This window comes from Pongo pygmaeus, chromosome 20 (assembly GCF_028885625.2).
Source record: "Pongo pygmaeus isolate AG05252 chromosome 20, NHGRI_mPonPyg2-v2.0_pri, whole genome shotgun sequence".
In the NCBI taxonomy this organism is placed as follows: Eukaryota; Metazoa; Chordata; class Mammalia; order Primates; family Hominidae; genus Pongo; species Pongo pygmaeus.
The window spans coordinates 3,413,534-3,433,693 of NC_072393.2; the positions used below are offsets into that span (position 1 = coordinate 3,413,534).

General features: G+C 59.4%; 2 protein-coding genes across 3 annotated transcripts; one reads left to right on the plus strand and one right to left on the minus strand.

Annotated features, from left to right (window-relative positions):
• Positions 1-370: 370 nt before the first annotated feature.
• TEKTIP1 (tektin bundle interacting protein 1) lies at positions 371-5,613 on the plus strand. The gene is made up of 4 exons (XM_054462055.2): positions 371-590; positions 4,629-4,867; positions 4,957-5,082; positions 5,231-5,613. The coding sequence occupies exons 1-4, from the start codon at positions 508-510 to the stop codon at positions 5,410-5,412; spliced, it is 630 nt and encodes a 209-aa protein (XP_054318030.2). The 5' UTR covers positions 371-507; the 3' UTR covers positions 5,413-5,613.
• Positions 5,609-18,706, minus strand: MFSD12 (major facilitator superfamily domain containing 12). Of its 2 annotated transcripts, XM_054462049.2 has the most exons (10): positions 18,220-18,706; positions 12,448-12,658; positions 9,576-9,720; positions 9,301-9,483; positions 8,914-9,006; positions 8,731-8,823; positions 7,700-7,870; positions 7,519-7,613; positions 6,271-6,401; positions 5,609-6,143 (listed from the first exon to the last, which is right to left on the minus strand). In XM_054462049.2, the coding sequence occupies exons 1-10, from the start codon at positions 18,515-18,517 to the stop codon at positions 6,121-6,123; spliced, it is 1,443 nt and encodes a 480-aa protein (XP_054318024.1). In that variant the 5' UTR covers positions 18,518-18,706; the 3' UTR covers positions 5,609-6,120. The 2 variants fall into 2 exon arrangements, with proteins under 2 accessions (XP_054318024.1, XP_054318025.1); XM_054462050.2 differs by lacking the exon at positions 7,700-7,870 and having other exon boundaries at positions 18,220-18,660.
• Positions 18,707-20,160: the final 1,454 nt, after the last annotated feature.

A 20,160-nucleotide genomic window follows, 5' to 3' on the forward strand; every position in this document is an offset into this window, starting at 1 on the left:
ACCCTCACTGGGTGTTTGGTGTTCTCCACCTCGGGCTGTCACAAATCGTGCTGCTGTGAGGCACCGCGTGCAGGTCTCATCCTGGGTGTATTTTACAAAAGGACTGGATGTGAGTGGGTGAGGTGAGAGGAGCTGGCGTGACAGGTGCCTGCGCCCCCGGCCAGGCACTGCCTCCTGCGATCGAAGGTGCAGGGGGAAACAGAAGCCCCTCAAGGGGGTGTGGAGATGGAGAAGCCAGACCCCAGGTGGGGGGTGCGTAGAGCTGGGGGCTCAGGGCCACGGACCCCACCTGGCAGTGGCCCTGGCCTTGCCCACCCACACTGTGTCACCCCCAGTTGTTAAATACTCAGAACGACTGTCCAGCCCTCCCCTCCCTTGAGGCCACCTCACCCCGCAGCGGGGAGGAGGGAGTGGTCAGCGTGGTTGCCGAGACACTGGGTGGCCTTTATGCTGTGAACAGTGGCCTCAGAGGCTTTCCTGGCAGGAGCCCCGGGGACCCAAGCAGACATGCAAACCCTGAGGCAAGAGGCTGCCCGGCCCTATGTCCCCTCGGGGACCCTCGAGGCCAGCTTCCCAGCACCGCTTTACAGGTGAGCACCTCTCTACAGGTGAGCCCCTCCCAGCCCCTCCCTCCCTCCCTCCCTGGGTGTCAGGTTACATGGGGTTTGGTGTGGGGTCTTGCACGTGTCACTCGTTATTCCTAAAAGGCTCATGTGTGTGACGTCCCCTGCAGTTCTTCCTGTTCCCCTCCGGCCTGTGGCCGCTAACTGTGGGGGCCACAGACCTGGAGACAGGCCGAGAACAAATGTGTCTGTGGCCGTTTCCAAGGACTGCAAACACACTGGGAGCTTCAGCCACAGAAATGTCCGCCCTCTGAAATCCAGGCGTGTGCGGGGCTGGGCCCTTCTGTGGCTGAGAGAGTCTGTCCCACACCTCTGGCAGCCCGTGGTGGCTCTGGGCAACCCCAGGCACTCCTTGGCCCCCGGCGTCTGCTTCTGCCTTCTCCCGGCCTTCCTGTCTGCATCCAAGTTTCCCTCTCCTTATAAGGGCGCCAGGCACTGGATTCGGGGCCATCCTAACACGGGATGACCTCATCTTAGCTGCATCTGCTAAAACCATTTCCAAACAAGGCCATGTCCTGAGGCTCTGGGCAGATGTGATTTTGGGGGAATACCAGTCACCCCGATACAGTGTCTATTATCAATTGTTTAAACAATTATGGAATACTATGCAGCCATGAAAAAGAAAAGTGAAAGCCCTTTGCTCCATTTCCAAGGAAAGAAATTAAACCAAGATGGTGGCTGGGCATGGTGGCCTACACCTGTAATCCCAGCACTTTGGGAGGCTAAGACAGGAGGATCACTTGAGCCCAGGAGTTCAAGACCAGCCTGAGCAACATAGTGAGACCCATCTCTTTTCTTTTTTTTCCTTTTTTTTTTTTTTTTTTTGGAGACAGTCTAACACTGTTGCCCAGGCTAGGGTGCAGTGGCGCAATCTTGGCTCACTGCAACCTCTGCCTCCCAGGTTCAAGGATTCTCCCGTCTCAAGCCTTCTGAGTAGCTAGGACTACAGGTTTGTGCCACACGCCCAGCTAATTTTTGTTTTTTTTTTGTTTTGTTTTGTTTTTTTTTTTTTGGACGGAGTCTCGCTCTTGTCGCAAGACTGGAGTGCAGTGGTGCAATCTCGGCTCACTGCAACCTCCAACTCCCTGGTTCAAGCCTTTCTCCTGCCTCAGCCTCCCAAGTAGCTGGGATTACAGGCATGCGCCACCACGCCCAGCTAATTTTTGTATTTTTAGTAGAGATGGGGTTTCACCATGTTGACCAGGATGGTTTCGATCTCCTGACCTCATGATCTGCCCGCCTTGGCCTCCCAAAGTGCTAGAATTACAGGCGTGAGGCACCACGCCTAGCTGTGAGACCCCATCTCTACAAAAAATTAAAAAATCAGCCAGGCAGCCAGACGCAGTGGCTCACGCCTATAATTCCAGCACTTTCGGAGGCCGAGGCAGGCGGATCACCTGAGGTCAGGAGTTCGAGACCAGCCTGACCAACATGGTGAAACCCTGTCTCTACTAAAAATACAAAATTAGCCGGGCATGGTGGTTCATGCCTGTAATCCCAGCTACTCGGGAGGCTGAGGCAGGAGAATCACTTGAACCTGGGAGGCAGAGGTTGCAGTGAGCCGAGATCACGCCATCGCACTCCAGCCTGGACAACAAGAGCGAAACTCCGTCTCAAAAAAAAAAAAAAAAAAAAAAAAATCCAGGCGCAGTGGCTCACGCCTGTAATTCCCACATTTTGGGAGGCCGAGGCAGGTGGATCACGAGGTCAGGAGTTCAAGACCAACCTGGCCAAGATAGTGAAACCCCGTCTGTACTAAAAATACAAAAATTAGGCGGCTGTGGTGGCGGGCGCCTGTAATCCCAGCTACTCAGGAGGCTGAGGCAGGAGAATCGCTTTGAACCTGGGAGGCGGAGGTTGCAGTGAGCTGAGATCACGCCACTGCACTCCAGCCTGAGCGACAGAGCAAGACTGTCTCAAAAAAAAAAAAAAAAAAAATCAACCAGGCATGGTGGCACATGCCTGTAATGCCAGCTACTTGGGAGGCTGAGGTGGGAGGATCACTTGAGCCCAGGAGGTCAAGGCTGCAGTGAGTCGAAATCGTGCCACTGCATTCCAGCCTAGGTGACAAAGCAAGACTCTGTCTCAAAAAAAAAAAAAAACGAGGGTCTCGCTCGGTTGCCCAGGCTGGAGTGCAGTGGAATGATCTCGGCTCACTGCAACCTCTGCCTCCTGGGTTCTAGCGATTCTCCTGCCTCAGCCTCCTGAGTAGCTGGGATTACAGGCGCCCGCCACCACGCCCAGCTAATTTTTGTATTTTTAGTAGAGACGGGGTTTCACCATGTTGGCCAGGCTGGTCTCAAACTCCTGACCTCATGATCCGCCTGCCTCGGCCTCCCACAGTGCTGGGATTACAGGCATGAGCCACCGCACCCGGTGCGAGACTCTATTTCTATTTTTAAAAAAAAAATGGAGATGCAGTGAATGGGCTCCCGCAAGTGTGTAATAACGGGGGTGGGTGCATGTACTACCTGCTCCTGGGAGGAAACACCAGAAAGTAGTGAGTGGCAGGTGGGTACGGGGCCGACAGCAGGGGTGAGGGGCTCATTTCTCATTGAATATTCTGTGCTGTTTTAATTGCTTTTTTTTGTGTTGAGACTGAGTCTCGCTCTCTCATCCAGGCTGGAGTGCAGTGGCTCAATCTCGGCTCACTGCAACCTCCGCCTCCCGGGTTCAAGCTAATTCTCCTGCCTCAGCTTCCCGACTAGCTGGGACCACAGGTGTCCATCACCACACCTGACTAATTTTTGTATTTTTAGTAGAGACGGGGTTTCACCGTGTTGGCCAGGCTGGTCTCAAACTCCTGACCTCAGGTAATCTACCCGCCTTGGCCTCCCAAAGTGCTGGGACTACAGGCATGAGCCACCGCACCCAGCCAATTTTGTGCTGTTTTAATTGTGTTTTAAAAGCTACACGTGTCTTGCAATTCATTTCAAAAGGGTGAGGTTCTCCAGATCTTGAAATTGCCTTTCTAGTGGAAAAGCCGAGTCTATGTGGGGTCCCTCAAACAGGCTCCATAACTGACCAGGCTACTCCCATGTTCCATGGGCACCTGGGAGTCTAGTCAGGATTTAAGCCGAGTTCCTGCCATGAGAGCTGGAACTGGGCTTTCCGTGCAGGGCAGATGAGATTGTTTTGAACCCTGCCAGACTATCTTGGGGCCAGCAACCTTGTTCCCTGGGATGACTTCCTTGGGACATATTCCCAAGAGCAAGGTCAAAGCATAAAACATCTTTGAGTCTCTTGTCTTTTTGTTTGTTTTTGAGACAGAGTCTCACTCTGTTGCTCAGGCTGGAGTGCAGTGGCATGATCTCAGTTTACTGCAAACTCCACTTCCCGGGTTCAAGAGATTCTCCTGCCTCAGCCTCTCAAGTAGCTGGGATTACAGGTGCCCCCCCACCCCACACCATGCCTGGCTAATTTTCGTATTTTTAGTAGAGATGGGGTTTCACCATGCTGGCCAGGCTGGTCTCGAACTCCTGACCTCAAGTGATCCACCTGCCTCAGCCTCCCAAAGTGCTGGGTTTACAAGCATGAGCCACACACCTGGCCTAGTGGGTCCCCCAGTCTTCCCTGGGCCATGGCTCAGTGCCAGCCCCAGACTACTTCTTCCTGGTGCACCTCCAGGCCAGGGGGGCTTCCCGGAGGGAGGGACTTGTGGGTCTTGGAGGCTGGACAAGGACTGTAGGAACCCAGGAGTAGCCAGGGCCCTCATCCTCTCCCCTCCCTCTTCTCCAGGCAAGAAAAGCTGAGAACAGAAAGGTTTAGTGCTGACTTGGGTGCTTGGGGTGCAATGTGTGGGGAGACGGGGAGTCAGCCTCTCTCCTCAAGCACCCGCTCTGGGGTGAGGGGTCCAGGGCTGAAGGACAGACACTAAGTGGCAAGGGCGGGAGGCCCCACGCCGTGGGCCAGGCCTCTACATCGTCCACCCTGGCAGACATCGCAAAGGGGTCAAAGCACTTGCTGTAGACATGGGCTCAGTCTCTGCCCCCTGCCCACCCTCAGCAATGACTACCTGTCCCTGGAGGGTCCCTGCTGGCCACCAGCCATCAGGCAGGCCACACGCTGGAAGTACACGCCCATAGGATGGGACGCAGCCGGCCAGCTGTGGTACACAGGCCTGACCAACTCAGATGCCTGGGAAGCCTGGTACAACCTGCCACGGGCCCCGGCCAGCCCCTTCCGCGAGGCCTACAACCGCTGGCACGGCTGCTACCAACACCGTGAGTGCAGCAAGCCATCCGGTGAGTGCCTGCACTCCCCCCCCCCCACCCTGGGCACCGGGTCTGCCGGAGGGGGACAGGAATGACCACCAGCCCTCGCCCCACTGCAGCCTACACCCAGCACCTGCGGGAGACCGCCTGGCACGACCCCATCGTCCCTGCCCAGTACCAGGCCCCCAGCATCCGGTGGGGGAGCGCACTGTGGAAAGACAGGCCAATCCAGGGCAAGGAATATGGTGAGGCCAGGTGCAGGGCGGGTCCCTGGGAGGCCGGGGGGACAGGACCACCTAGGCCAGAGTGAAACTGCGCGGGGAGGCCCAGGAGCCCCTTGCTGACCAACGGCGAGGAGGTGGGGGCACATGGTGACCCAGGTCCCACCTACAGCGATCAACAGGAACCGGTACGGGGTGGAGCCACTGTGGAGGGCATCAGACTACGTGCCCTCCCTGTCGGCACCCCAGCGCCCACCCGGCACCGCCCAGAACTACCGGGAGTGGGGCCTGGAACCGTACTGCCCCTCCACCTGCCAGCGGCCCCCGCCTTCCCTCACGTCCACTCCCCGATAAACGCATGCTGCCAGGACGCATCCGCTGTGTCTCTGCACCCAGATGACAGGGCACTAACCTAGTCCCAGGGGACCAGAGGCTCCAGACAGAGGCAGACGCTGGGCTCGCCGGCCGCCCACAACCAGGACAGGGCTGAGATGCCCGGGCTACCCCTGCCCAGGGCCCCCCCCCCCTCCCAGGCAGACAGGAGCCAGGCCGCCGTCATCTCTTTATTTGCTGCCAGCAGAGTCCACCAAGCCTGCTGGGCAGCCCTGCTGCCCACCACGGCGGGGTTCAGGCCCAGCCCACCACCCCGTGGCTGAGTCTCCTCCAGGCCCAGCCGTCCTGAGGGGACCCTGGCAGCGTCTGGAGCCCCCCAGGCCAGAGGTGAGGGATGAACTGGACTGAGCTCAGGGTTAGGGTTCCCCCAGATCCTTCTGGGATTCCTACTTCCTGCTCCCTGCTGAGAGGGGCACCCCAAATCCTGCAGAAGGCTGGGATGGATTAGAGTTGAGAATGGGGTACCCTCAAAACCTAGGGGGTCCTTGCAAGCCCCTGGTGGGCATCCCTGCTGCCCTCCCCCAACCCCACTCCCGGGAGCTGGGTGAGGAGGGAGGGTGGGGGTCCAGAGAAGAGTGAGGGGCAGTGGCGGCTTCTCCCCAAGGCCCCAGGGGGCATCCTCGTGCGTCCCCGTAGTTCCCTTGCACAGGTGCAGGAGGCCGTCAGGAGTCAGGGCTGGGCGTCACGGTCCCCTGCAAGGGAGGGGTGGAAATAGCATTAGAGAGGGTGGGGTGGGGCCCATGCCCGCCCCTGCCCCCGCCCCCGCCCTCACCCTGGTGTGGTCAGTGTCTGGGGAGGGACAGGTGGGCCAGGACTCACAGCGTCGAAGGCGGATCGGCCACAGCAGGAGGCTGCAGAGACACAGGGCAGCAGCCACGCCCACGCCGCCCGTCACAGCCACCATGGCCCAGTGGTAGAAGCTCACGCAGGCCCTGCAGCAGAGCTCTGAGCTGTGGGCGGAGGCGGGGGATGAGTAGGCACCACGGGGACCCCCCCACCCAAGCTGAACCTGTTCCTCCCCTCACGCCCGACGGCAGCTCGGTCCTGTCCAAGCCAGGAGCTGGGGTCCCTGCAACTCCCTCCCTCCCGTCCCACACCCAACAGCTTGGCCAGCCCTGTCGGCCCTGCCTCCAGCATCCATGCCGAATTCACCACGTCTCCCTTCCCTGGCTCCCCGTGGTCCAGCCCCAGCCTGGCCCGCCTGCATCCGCCCTGGTCACAGGCTCCACCCTCTCCCCCACCAGCTGTCCTCCCAGCAGCAACCAGCAGAGGGCACCTGTGAGCGCCTGGGTCAGGGCCTGTCCCTCTTCTGCCCACAGCTCTCCATGGCTCCCACCGTCTTCAGGGTCAAAGCCCCTAAGTCCTCTCCATGGCCCACCAGGCCCTGCACGACCTGCCCTGTCCCCCTCCCCGCCCTCCCCTCCTCCCTCTGCTCCAGCCACACGGACCTCCTCCCTTTTCCTCCAACACAACACGCCAGGTGTGGTCCCTCCCCATTAGCCTGGAATGCTCTGACATCCTGCAGGTGTCAGGTCCACGTCACCGCCTCCAAGAAGCCCTCCCTGGCTTCCTGTCCTGGCAGTCCAGGCTTCTCTGAGTGTTTCACCTTTACACACCACCCACGCCGGTCCCACCCACACGTTCACCTCTGTGACTATTAACACGGCTGGCTCTGCCCCGGGCCCAGACCGGCTTTGGTTTCCAAGCCCGGGGCCTCTACAGGCGTGAATGCTGTGATACCGTGGTCTAGAACCATCTGTGTCTGAACCCTGAGTTCCGTGGGTCTGGGTTACACGGACTCGGGGCTCCCTTCCAGCTGGGCCCACCCCCAGTATATTTCTGTACGGTGTCTTCAGCACTGCACACACGGACCCAACGTTTGTTGAATGAATAAATGAAGTGCTCAGTGGAAGAAACGAAAGGTCTCCCCGGCCTATGACTCCCACTGGGGCAGGTGTCTTTGGTCCACAGCTGGATGCCCAGACCCAGAACACTGCTGGACACACAGCAGGCGCTTAATACCTTCTTACTGAACAAAAGAATGAATGAATGAACAGCGGCACTCACGGGCAAGGGTGCAGGCTCTGGATGGCCATGACTGCCAGCCCATTGGCCACCTTATCCGAGAAGCTCATGGAGCCGTACACGAACGCTCCGCTGTTCTGTGGAGAGACAGGCGAGGTGGTCAGCATGCACCCTGAGATATGGGCCCTGGCCTCCCCCACCCCAGCCCGGCTACCAGCCCTACCGTGTGGGGACCGATGAGGTCGGCCGTCATAGCCAGCGAGGTGACGAGGATGGTGGCACAGCCAGCACCCAGCAGCACAGCTGCTGCGTACACGGCCACACCCAGTCCCTCCGCCAGCGCCACCCAGGCAGCAAAGGCCAGGATCACCAGGAGGCCCGAGAAGTAGGTCATCTGCAGGACAGCTCCGGGGTCAGGCCCACGCCACTGGGTGCCCCCAAGCCTGGCGCTTGCCCTCTCTGGTCTTCAATCCGCCACCCCTACCCCCAACCCCAGCAAACAAGGCATGAGCTGGATGGTCCCTAAGGAGCCCTGGCTCTGGCCCTGGCCAAGTCCGAGGCTCTGCAGATCCGACATGCCAGAGCTGTGCTTTCTGTCCACGCCATAGCGGCTGGAGACACGTGGCTATTCTGCCTAAAGGCAGGTCAGTTACAACAAAAGCAAACGACGGACTCGGCTCAGTCCCCGCGGCCACATTTCAAGCCCTCAGTAGCTGCACAGGGTGGACAGAAAGCGCCAGAGCTCCGTGGCCGCTAGTGTATAAACTCGAGACACACAGAAGCCAGGATCCTAGAATTCCTTGTTCCCAGATCTGGGGCTGCTTTTTTTTTTTTTTTGGAGACAGAGTCTCGCTCTGTCGCCCAGGTTGGAGTGCAGTGGTGTGATCTCGGTTCACTGCAAGCTCCGGCTTCCGGGTTCACACCATTCTCCTGCCTCAGCCTCCTGAGTAGCTGGGACTACAGGCGCCCACCACACCCAGCTAATTTTGTTTTTGTATTTTTAGTAGAGACAGGGTTTCACCATGTTAGCCAGGATGGTCTCGATCTCCTGACCTCGTGATCCACTGGCCTCGGCCTCCCGAAGTGCTGGGATTACAGGCGTGAGCCACCGCGCCCGGCCTAGATCTGGAGCTTCTACAAGGCGGGAACTCGGAGGCCTGAGAGCATTCGAGGCTGAAACCCGGAGCGGGTGGGATCTCGGCTGCAGGGAACCCCGTCCTCTGTCCCAGCTGTCCCCGGTCCCCGCCCACTCACGTTCCTCCCAATGCACTTGTTGATGGGCTTCATGAGGAAGGAGGAGAAGAAGCCGCTGAGGTACATCACCAGGGGAATGGTCGCGATGAACTTCTGTGGAGGCAGAGGCAGGCACGGCATGTCAGTCATGGCTTGCCAGGCTGGGGCCGTCCCATCCCAGCATCCCCGCCCCAACCTGCTCACCTTGGGCAGATGGAGGGAGTAGGTGAGGTACATGGCCATGTAGGTCTGGGACAGGTTCACAATGAGCCTGGTGGCCATGTACAGCATGCCCACCTGTGGGTAGACAGACAGAGGGACTGGCAGGGGTCAGGAGGGCCTTCTCCACTCCCACCGGCAGGGGGCACTGGGGTCGGGGTGGGCGCCCTGCAGCTGGCATTTGATCCATTGGTAGTGACTGCCCAGTGCGGTGGGCCAGGGAGAGGAGAGCAGCACTTGATGAGTGATGTCTGCCCTGGGTGTGGGCTGCACCAGGGGCCGCGTGTGCTCTGGACGCAGCTGCCCCACAGAGCAAAGGCCTGGTGGGTGGGAGAGAAGGCCCACACCAGCCCCACCGCCCCCAGCACGCACCTGGTAGAAAGCCGGCTCCCGGAGCCAGTGCTTCCAGAGCAGCAGGGGCTGGGCGGTGGCAGGGGCCAACAGGGGGGTGTGCTCGCCTGGCTCCTCCACGTGCGGCCGGCGCCTCTCCCGGGTGCCCAGGTGGAACAGCAGTGAGAACACGGCGCCGACACCCACCACCAGCAGGGACAGGTTCTGGGGACACGGCAGAAGCGGTCAGTGGCGGCTGGCCCAGCCTCCACCCCTGGCTTGAGGACTTCAGGCGACCCACCCGGGCTCCAGCTCACCCGGAACACAGGCACGTCCTGGCCCCCAAGCTGGTCGCTGATGCTGATGTCCTGGGTGGGCTCTGCCCGCGACGAGCCCTGCAGGTGCAGCAGGAGCCAGGCGGCGCCGTAGACGGTGATGTTGGCCACCACGGTGAACGCATACCTGGCGGGCAGGCGGGCAGGGACTCAACAAGACGCCAGGAACCTGAGCCACTTCCTCCCCATGTGGCTGCACTGTCAGAGAGGCCTGGGGAACCCCTGACTGATGGGTGATTCCAACCACTGCCACACTGGGTGGCCTCCAGGAAGCCCGTGCTGGCCTCAGTTTCCCCAGCCTGTACATTATCTAACGCGGGACAGCTGTGACCCGCAGCTCCACCCTTTATGCCCAGGACCAGGGTGCGATGACTCGGCCAAGCGGAGTCCAGGCTACAACCCAAAAGTCTGAGAACCCAGAGACTCAGAAGCCAGAATTCTAGAATTCTTCTTCCCCAGATGCTGGGCTGCTAAAGGGCGAGGGCTCCCTGGTCTAGAAGCATCCAGGCCAGTCCCTGCCCGCAGCCCGGCCAGGCACGGAGCCCCCCCAGGGGGCCCTGGAATCCCACCACGAATCCGTCTCTTTCTGAAAGTGGGAACCATGCCACCTCCAGAAGCCACGTGAGCACAGCAGGAGGTCAGCTGGCAAAGCGATGGCACGTAGGAAGTGCCTGGGGTCTGGCCCCGGTCAGATGGGGCCCTCAGGGGCCCGGGGCATTGGGTAACCTGTGTCGTTAGTGCCTGCACCTCTGTCTCATGGCCATAATGGGGAACTCAAATCTGGGGGTGGGGAGGCGGCCAGAGTGGGTGGAGCTGGTGATACACAGGCAGATGTGGAGACAGCGGGCTCCCCCGACACGAAGGCGCTGTGTGGACCCTGGCTTTGGGCACCAGCTGGGGCCGAGTCTTCCTCTGGAATACGTGGGAGAGAACAGTTCCCACCTCCCAGCTCACAGGGAGGATTAAAGAAGTTGAGATTCATGTTAAGGGCCTAGAACTATGATGCCAGGCACACAGCAGGTGCTCAATACATCATCCTCATAACCAGAAGAACCTCTTTCAGCGCCTCTAGCAAGTTAGTGGATAAGCCGGGCACCCGCTGTACCCAGGTGTAACAGAAAGAATTCTAAGGCAGCCCCAGAGAGGCCTGCCCGACCCATCCCCTCCCTGTGGCGGCAGGACCTGTAAGTCCACCATGCATGTTACTCCCAGGACGTAGCCAGGACTAAGTGGCATTCTATAGCACAGGGAAAGGGACTTCGCAGTGTGTTATAACCAAGGACCTTGGTCAGCTCGGGTGTGTCCACAGGGAGATTACTGACCAGGCGCGGTGGCTCACACCTGTAATCCCAGCACCTTGGGAGGCTGAAGCGGGCAGATCACTGAGGTCAGGAGTTCGAGAACAGCATGGCCAACACGGTGAAATCCCATCTCTACTCAAAATATAAAAATCAGCCGGGTGTGGTGGCGGGCACCTATAGTCCCCAGCTACTCGGGGGGCTGAGGCAGGAGAATTGCTTGAACCCGGGAGGCAGAGGTTGCAGTGAGCCGAGATGGCGCCACTACACTCCAGCGTGGGTGACAGAGTGAGACTCTTGTCTCCAAAAAAAAAAAAAAACACACAAAACAAAAGGGCCAGGCGCAGTGGCTCACGCCTGTAATCCCAGCACTCTGGGAGGCCAAGGCAGGCAGATCACCTGAGGTCAGGCGTTCGAGACCAGCCTGGCCAACATGGTACACGGTGAAACCCTGTGTCTACTAAAAATGCAAAAAAAAAAATTAGCCGAGATCGTGCCACTGCACTCCAGCCTGGCTGACAGAGCGAGATTCTGTCTCAAGGGAGACTATTGTGGGTGAGCCTGGCCAAATCAGGCGATCCTTTGGGAGAGAGGGCTTAGGGCTTCCTCGGATCAGAGATTCTCCCTGCTGGCCTCAGAAGCAGCAGCCACCGTGATCTCCACAGGTGCAAGACGACAACTTCTGCCACCAACCACATGAGCATAGAGGAGGGACCGCCCCCAGCCGTCCATAAGACGCTAGCCCTGGGTAACCCCTTGAATGCAGGCTCAAGACAGACCCTGAAGCACAACAGCCCTCTCCCCCCAGCTCAGCCATGCTGGACTCCTGACCCCCAGAAACTGTGAGAGGAGAAATGTGTGATGGCCGAGTGTGGTGGCTCACGCCTGTAATCCCAGCACTTTGGGAGGCCAAGGCAGGAGGATCGCTTGAGCCCAAGAGTTCAAGACCAGCCTGGGCAATATAGTGAGACCTCCATCTCTACAAAAACTTTTTTTTTTTGAGATGGAGTCTCGCTCTGTCGCCCAGGCTGGAGTGCAGTGGCGCCATCTCGGCTCACTGCAAGCTCAGCCTCCTGGGTTCACACTATTCTCCTGCCTCAGCCTCCCGAGTAGCTGGGACTACAGGCGCCCACCACCGCGCCCAGCTAATTTTTTGTATTTTTAGTGGAGACGGGGTTTCACCGTGTTAGCCAGGATGGTCTCGATCGCCTGACCTCGTGATCTGCCCGCCTCGGCCTCCCAAAGTGCTGGGATTACAGGCGTGAGCCACTGTGCCCAGCCTACAAAAACGTTAAAAAATAGCTGGGTGTAGTGACACACTCCTGTAGTCCCAGCTACTTAGGAGGCTGAGGCAGGAGGATCACTTGAGCCCAGGAGGTTGAGGCCGCAGTCAGCCGAGATCATACCACTGCACTCCAGCCTGGGCAACAGAGTGAGACCCCCTTTCAAAAAAATAAACATAAAAGACTGTGTGGTCTCGAGCTGCCCAGTGCCACTGACTGATACTCGGAGCCGGGGCCCACCCTGCCCGTGGGGGAGGGGGCCCAGGCTCCCACCTGAGGGCTGTGAGCTCCACCTTCTCATGCTCGTTGGTGACGAGCTCCGGGATGAGGCTGAGGTGGGAGATCTGTGTGGAGGCCCAGCCAAACTGGAAGATCACGATGAACGGGCCGTAGTAGAGGAGGGCAGCCCACTCCGGCGTGGCCGCCCCACAGCCCAGGCAGGGGCTGAAGATGAAGGGGAAGGAGAGCAGGACGCAGACGGTGCCTGTGGACGGGCGGGGTGGTCAGTCACAGGGCCGTCCCGCACCAGCCAGGGCTCCTGGGGTGAGGACACGGAGGGAGGAGAGAGGGAAACTGAGGCGCAGATGGAGACGCCCCCTGCATGCACACAGTCACGCAGGAGCGAGGGTCTGCAACCGGGGTCCCCCAGGCTTATGGCCCCTGGTGACAAAAGGGGAATCTGATACCAGGTGCCTGGGCTCAGCCTGCAAGTCAGAAGAACCCAGGCGCAGGGGTCCCCCAGAAACCTGCCCCCCACAGGTGCCCCGGTTACAGCCGCAGCCTCCCCCAGCTCCTCCTCCTCGGCCACTATCAAACCTCCCATGGGGCCTCGGGGAGCGGGAGGCCCAGGTGGGGCTGGGCGGGGCTGGGCTGGACCCTGCCCTCCTTAAGCTCCGCCATCCCTGTCAGCTCCTAAGGTGACCACTCCCTGGAATGCTGGGGCCTCCTGGCCTCCAGGGACAGTCTGGAAATAGCACCCGCCCCCAACTGAGATCTGCTGTGGCAAGCCCTGGCTCTTCGCGTCCTCAGAAAAAACCCCTAAGATACCTTGGAACAAATGTAAGATCCTCCCCGCAGCCCACGGAGCCCTTTGCGACCTGCCCTGTCCCCTCCGTGCCCTGCTCTGCCCTTCCCTCTCTTCCCCTTCTCTCTCTGCTCCAGCCATGCAGGTCTCCTCACTGTTCCTTCAACATGCCAGGCGGTCCTGCCCCTGGGCCTCTGCATGGGCGTGCCTCTGCCTAGAGCTCTCTTTCTCGCACATCTTAGCAAGACCGGCTCCTTTTCACCTCTGGGCTCAACGGGAATGTCACCTCCTCGAACACCTCTCTCCTGGCCCCTGCTGCCCCTGCCTCTGCCTCCCCCTCCAGAGTACCCGGGAATTCTCTGTCTGTCTGCCGGCTTCCAGCCGGCTTTCCTCTGCAGACAGCAGCTTCCAAGGGGCCTTGGGAGACCCAGCATGGAACTCGGGCATTTCAATATCTACTTTTTTTTTTTTTTTTTTTTAGACAGAGTCTTGCTCTGTCGCCCAGGCTGGAGTGCAGTGGCGAGATCTCGGCTCACTGTAACCTCCGCCCCCTGGATTCAAGCGATTCTCCTGCCTCAGCCTCTCGAGTAGCTGGGACTACAGGCCCGTGCCACCACACCCAGCTAATTTTTGTATTTTTAGTAGAGACAGGATTTCACCATGTTGGCCAGGCTGGTCTCCAACGCCTGACCTCAGGTGATCCACCCGCCTCGGCCTCTCAAAGTGCTGGGATTACAGGCTTGAGCCACCATACCAGCTGTTACTTCAGTATCTTCTGAGTGAGTAACAATAGTGGCCCTGACACAGCCTGGAGGCGTGGGTGTCATTATCCTCATTTTCCATATGGGAAAATTGAGGCCCCCTAGAGTGAGGCTGAGCCAGGCTCCTTCCCTGCAGCCCTGCACGCCTCTCCTCCCAGCCTGGGGCACCTGGAAGGGCCCCTGTACCAAGCCTGGTGGCTGCACCTCCTTTCTCCCTCCAGGCCCTGGAGGTGACCTCATCCCCAGACCCTGGGCCCGCCCCCAGAGAACTGGAACTGGGAAGTGAAACCAAAACCAGCCTCTCCTGCTGGTTTCCCTGAACTAGGGCCTGGGAGGGTTTGCGCAGATTCCTGGGGTCCTCGGGGAGGTCATCCAGGGGCAGAGCATGAACTGTGGACTCCAGTGAGAAGGTCCCTTCCTGGCTGGACTCCCTGTTCCTGCTGGCCAGTCTGGGTTATCCATTGCTGGGGCCAGGCTGCCTGGCTGGGGGACCCCGGGCAAGTGACTGTGCCTCTCTAGGCCTCAGTTTTCAGAAAACAGGGATAGTGGCCAGGAGTGGTGGATCATGTAATCCCAGCACTTTGGGAGGCTGAGGTGGGAGGATTGCTTGAACCCAGGAGGTCGAGGCTGCAGTGAGTCGTGATCGTGCCACTGCGCTCCAGCCTGGAAGACAGAGCGAGACCCTGTCAAGAAAAAAAAAAAAAAAAAAGGCCGGGCGCAGTGGCTCGCGCCTGTAATCCCAGCACTTTGGGAGGCCGAGGTGGGCGGATCATGAGGTCAGGAGATCGAGACCATCCTGGCTAACACGGTGAAATCCCGTTTCTACTAAAAATGCAAAAAAAATTAGCCGGGCGTGGTGGTGGGCGCCTGTAGTCCCAGCTACTCGGGAGGCTGAGGCAGGAGAATGGCGTGAACCTGGGAGGCGGAGCTTGCAGTGAGACTCCATCTCTCAAAAAAAAAAAAAAAAAAAAGAAAAGAAATGAAACAGAAAGAGAAAGAAAGGAAAAGAAAAGAAGAGGCTGGGTGCGGTGGCTCATGCCTGTAATCCCAGCACTTTGGGAGGCTGCAGCGGATGGATCACCTGAGGTCAGGAGTTCGAGACCAGCCTGACCAACATGGTGAAACCCTGTCTCTACTAAAAATACAAAAATTAGCCGGGCGTGGTGGCACGAGCTTGTAATCCCAGCTACTCGGGAGGCTGAGGCAGGAGAATCGCTTAAACCCAGGAGGTTGAGGTTGCAGTGAGCTGAGATCACGCCACTGCCTTCCAGCCTGGGTGACAGAGCAAGACTCCGTCTCAAAAAAAAAAAAAAAAGAGAAAGAAGGGTAGTGAAAGTTCGTGCCCATGGCCGGGCACGGTTGCTCACACCTGTAATCCCAGCACTGTGGGAGGCTGAGACAGGCAGATCACTGGAGGTCAGGAGTTCAAGCCCAGCCTGGACAATATAGTGAAACCTGTCTCTACTAAAAATTTAAAAATTAGCCGGCTTTGGTGGCACGTGCCTGTAATCCCAGCTACTCAGGAAGCTGAGGCACGAGAATCCTTTGAACTCGGGAGGCGAAGGTTGCAGTGAGCCGAGATCCCGCTACTGCACTCCAGCCTGAGTGACAGAGTGAGACTCTGTCTCAACAACAACAACAAAAAAAAAAAAAAAAAGAAAGAAAGAAAGTTCCTGCCCCACAGGTTGCTGTGAGGATAGAGTTCATGTGTGGCACCAGCAAAAGCTCCGTCTATTCTGAACTCCTTCTGCTTCCGCAGCTTCAGAGTGAGGACTGTTCCTACCTTTTTCACAGCTGTTTCTGCTACTTGGAATGCGCCCCTCCACACACTCCTACCCATCCTTCAAAACCTCAAAGCTAATGTCCTTCCTTCTGAAGCCCATTTGTGCCATCTGCCCATTCACAGGAGTGTTTGTGTCTGACTCTAAGGGTCTTCTCAGGATTGGGGGGGAGCCCCCCAGGACTTGTTAAAGGGCAAAGTGAGTCCTTAGCCACCAGCCCCAGACTTGGGGGTGAAATACAGAAGTGGGTGCCATCGCCAGGGTGACCTTCACTCAAGTCACCTGCTCAGGCATCAAGAGCGGCTGCCTGGGCTTCTGCTCCCAACAGACCCTCTTTACCCTCCAGGCCCACGCAGGTGGCCCCTGACTCTCAGCTCCTGGGGCAGGTGCCCTCCCCGAGAAGGGGAAGAGGGGTGACGGTGGACGCCTTGGTGTCCAGTTGGACCACCCGTTCCCCGAGGCCTGTTTTGGAAAAACATAAAGCCTTCAGTTGCTTTTTCTGTTTGTTTTCTTGTTTTGGTTTGTTGTTTTTTTTTGTTTGTTTTGTGTTTTCTAGACAGACTCTCGCTGTGTCTGGAGTGCAGTGGCGCGATCTCGGGTGACTGCAGCCTCTGCCTCCCGGGTTCAAACGATTCTCCCACCTGAGCCTCCTAAGTAGCTGGGATTACAGGCGTGCGCCACCACGCCCGGCTAATTTTTGTACTTTAGTAGAGACGGGGTTTTGCCATGTTGGCCAGGCTGGTCTCAAACTCCTGACCTCAGGTGAGGAGGCCTCCCAAAGTGCTGGGATGACAGGGGTGAGCCACCGCGCCCGGCCCGCCCAGAAATTATCTTATGCGTCTGTCAAAGAGCTTATCCAACTATCATGATCAAAGAGGCATTTGGGGCCCTGGGCTCCGCTCAGCAACCAATCCCAACGTAACCAAAAAGGAAGGAACAGCCGGTCCGCTCCCTGTCTGCTGCCGCCTCAGGTACCCCGGGAATAGCCCGGACATAGGAAACATGAAAATCCAGTCCCCAAGCTGTGCCTGCTGCGGAGCCTGCCACCCTCAGACCACTGGAGATCCACTGCCTCTTGCAAAAAATGTCATCACCCAGATCCTGGGTCCAACCACCCAATCCAGTCATTGTTCCCAAGGGTGAGGAGGCACCCGCCTGCCCCTCCTGCCACCTGGAATTCCAAGAACTGAGCAGGATTCCTGGCCCTGCCTGCTGAAATGCCGCATGTGTCCCAAATGCCAGGACGCAGCCAGCACTTCTGTGAGGGCAAGAAGAGCAGGGAAGGAGGCCGGCTAATCTTCAGGCCCAGGGTCCGGGAGGGGAGAGGAGGGCCGCTGGGAGGCAGCCCTGCAGTCTTATCGATGGGCACTGGGGCAGGTTGACCCAGCCCATGACGCCAGCCTCCTGCCCTCCCAACAGCCCTCTCTAATCAGGGCACCTCCCCCAGACCTAGGGGGTCCCTGACCCTGGCCAGACAGATAGAGGCAATGCAAGAACAGGGCAGAGACCCCTGACCCTCCAGTCCTACCCAGGCAGCTCCCAACTCTCAAGTCCCGGAGCAGCACCCTCAAACCGTCCACGCACCAGGTCGCCGTGGCGGAACACACAGAGAGAGGAGGCTTTAGGGGGCCTGACTGTCCCTCAGCCATAGCTGTCCCAGTTGGTCACCCTAATAGACGAGCTCAGGCTAGACAGACTGACAGAGGAGGCGCTGAGCAGTCACCACCAACCCTCCAGAGGGGTCAGGGTGGCCTGGGGGGTCAGACAGACAAAGGCATTGACACTAGAAAGTCACGTAGTCAGATGGTGAGGGCCCTGCAGGTCAGACAGCAGCTATGAGGCAGACAGACAGGGAGGCTGGGCCAAGGGACAGACAGAGGGGATACGGGGCAGTTAAGCAGACAGATGGGGGAGGCTCATGGCTCAGGCAGATAGAGAGGCCCTGCACAGTTGGACAGATGAGGGAGGCACTGCACAGTCAGACGGGGAAGGCCCAGGCCATGGGGCAGAAAGATAGATGGGGGAGGCTGGATGGTGGGATAGGCAGGGGAGGCTCAGGAGTGACACCACAGAGGGGCCACTGGGTAGTCAGACGGGGGAGGCTCAGGCCACGGAACAGACAGAGGGGTGAAGACTCAGCTCATGGGGCAGACAAACGGGAGACTTAGGTCCCAGGCAGGCTGGGTGGTGGGACTGATGGAGGAGGCTCAGGCCATGGGCACAGATAGACAGACAGGGGAAGTTCAGGCCAGGGGACAGACAGAGGGGTGAAGACTCAGCTCATAGGGCAGACAGATACATAGGGGAGGTTAAGGCCGTGGACAGACAGTGCAGAGAAGCTCGGGCCACGGGACAGACAGACCGAGGGGAGACTCCGATCCTAGGGCAAGCAGACGGCGGGTGGCGGGTCAGAGGGAGGCTCCCGGGTCGCGGAGACTCGGAGGGGCTGCCCGACAGGTGGCGGGGCCGGGACTCTTACCGACCAGGTGCCAGGCCTTGCGCGGGCCGTAGCGGGCGCAGCAGCTGGCGGCGCGGTCGGCCTCGTAGCCCACGAGGGGTGTGCACAGCCCGTCGGCCACCTGGCCCAGCAGCAGCAGCAGCCCCGCGCCGCGGGAGCTGTAGGCGCGCACCGAGTGCAGGTAGAGCAGCAGGTAGGTAAACCACATGGAAGCGCACAGGTCGTTGAGGAAGTGGCCCACGGCGTAGCTCAGCCGCGCCACCAGGGACAGCGGCCGCGGGGACGGCGCCGCTGCGGCCGCTGGGGGTCCCGGGCCCATCGCGGCGCCGGGCACGCACCGCCCACCCCCGGGCTCCGCGGAGGGTACCCCGGCCAGGCCTTCTGGGGTGCCGTGCGGGGAGGCGCCGGGGACCCCCACACGCGCCGGGCACCCCGCACCCCGCGCCCCGCTCTGTTACGGCCGCGCCCTCACCCGCGTCAGCCGCATCCGCCCCACGCTCGACTCTGCGGCCGCCCGGCCCCAGAGCCGGGGGACTGCGCCGGGCGGGGCGGGGCGGGGAGGTTCCGGCGCCTGAGCCAGTCGGAGCCGCGCCCCGGGGAACCGCAGCCAATCGCCAAGGAGAGAGGGGCGTGGCCGCAGGGTTCGTTCCGCCTCTACGGCGGGCGCCCCCGCGGTCCTAGCGCCCGCCGAGTATGAGGGCGACCCCCGACCACGCAGCATGAGTGGCCGGCACCCCCATAGACTGGGGAAGGAAATGGACCAGAGGGCACCGCCGGCTCCCACCCAGACCCGGCCTCCAGGCCCGCGCCACCCCAGTCCACCCGGAGCTGGACAGCCCACTGCGGGCCGGGGTGGAGCGGGTAGGACGGGCTCTGGATTTGGGGTTCGGAGGAGGTCTCAGCCCGAGCTGGCCTCGGGGTCCGCTGACTTCCCGGCCTAGAGAGACGCGATCGGGCGCGGAGAGGACGCAACAACACTAATTAATTGGTTACTAACGGTAATGATGGGGGTAATCAACATAATGGTACCAGCTGGCCTTTAACGAGCGTTGCCTGCAAAGAGCCCCACGTGGTGGAGCAAATTTCACTCCCATTTTACAGGCGAGGAACAGAGTTGCCCGAGGCGCGCAGTGAGTCAGGTGCCTGTGACTCCCAGGCCTGTGCGCGCGACCCTCCCCCTCCAACCAACGTCCTCCCACAAACGGGTCACCGGACTGAGGGTTTCAAGTTCCTCCAGGGGGTGCGTGCGGTTCCCACTAACTCAGGCCCTACTCCTTCCAGCAGCATTTTCTCTTCTTTCCTCTTTTTATTTTAGAAACAGCGTCCTGAGACGGGCGCGGTGATTCACGCCTGTAATCCCAGCACTTTGGGAGGCCGAGGCGGGAGGATCACCTGAGGTCAGGAGTTTGAGACCAGCCTGGCCAACATGGTGAAACCCGTCTCTATTAAAAATACAAAAATTAGCCGGGCGTGGTGACGGGTGCCTGTAATCCCAGCTACTTTGGAGGCTGAGGCAGGAGAGTCGCTTGACCCAGGAGGCGGAGGTTGCAGTGAGCCAAGACCGTGCCATTGCACTCCAGCCTGGATAACAAGAGTGAAACGCCGCCTCAAAAAAAAAAAAAAAGAAAGAAAGAAAGAAACGGTCTTGCTCTGTGGTCCAGGCTGCAGTGCATTGGTGCAATCATGGCTTACTGCAGCCTCAATCTTCAGGGCTCAAGTAATCCTCCTGTCTCAGCCTCCCGGGTAGCTGGGACTACAGGCACGCATCACCACATGTGGCTAATTTTTGGATTTTTAATTTCGGAGAGACGGTGTCTCACTATGATGCTTAGGTTGAACTCAAACTCCTGGTCTCAAGCAAGCCTTCCACTCTGGCCTCCAGAAGCTCTGGGATTACAAACATGAGCCTCTGCATCGGGCGGGTCTCCAGCAGTTTCTTTCTTTTCTTTCTTTCTTTCTCTC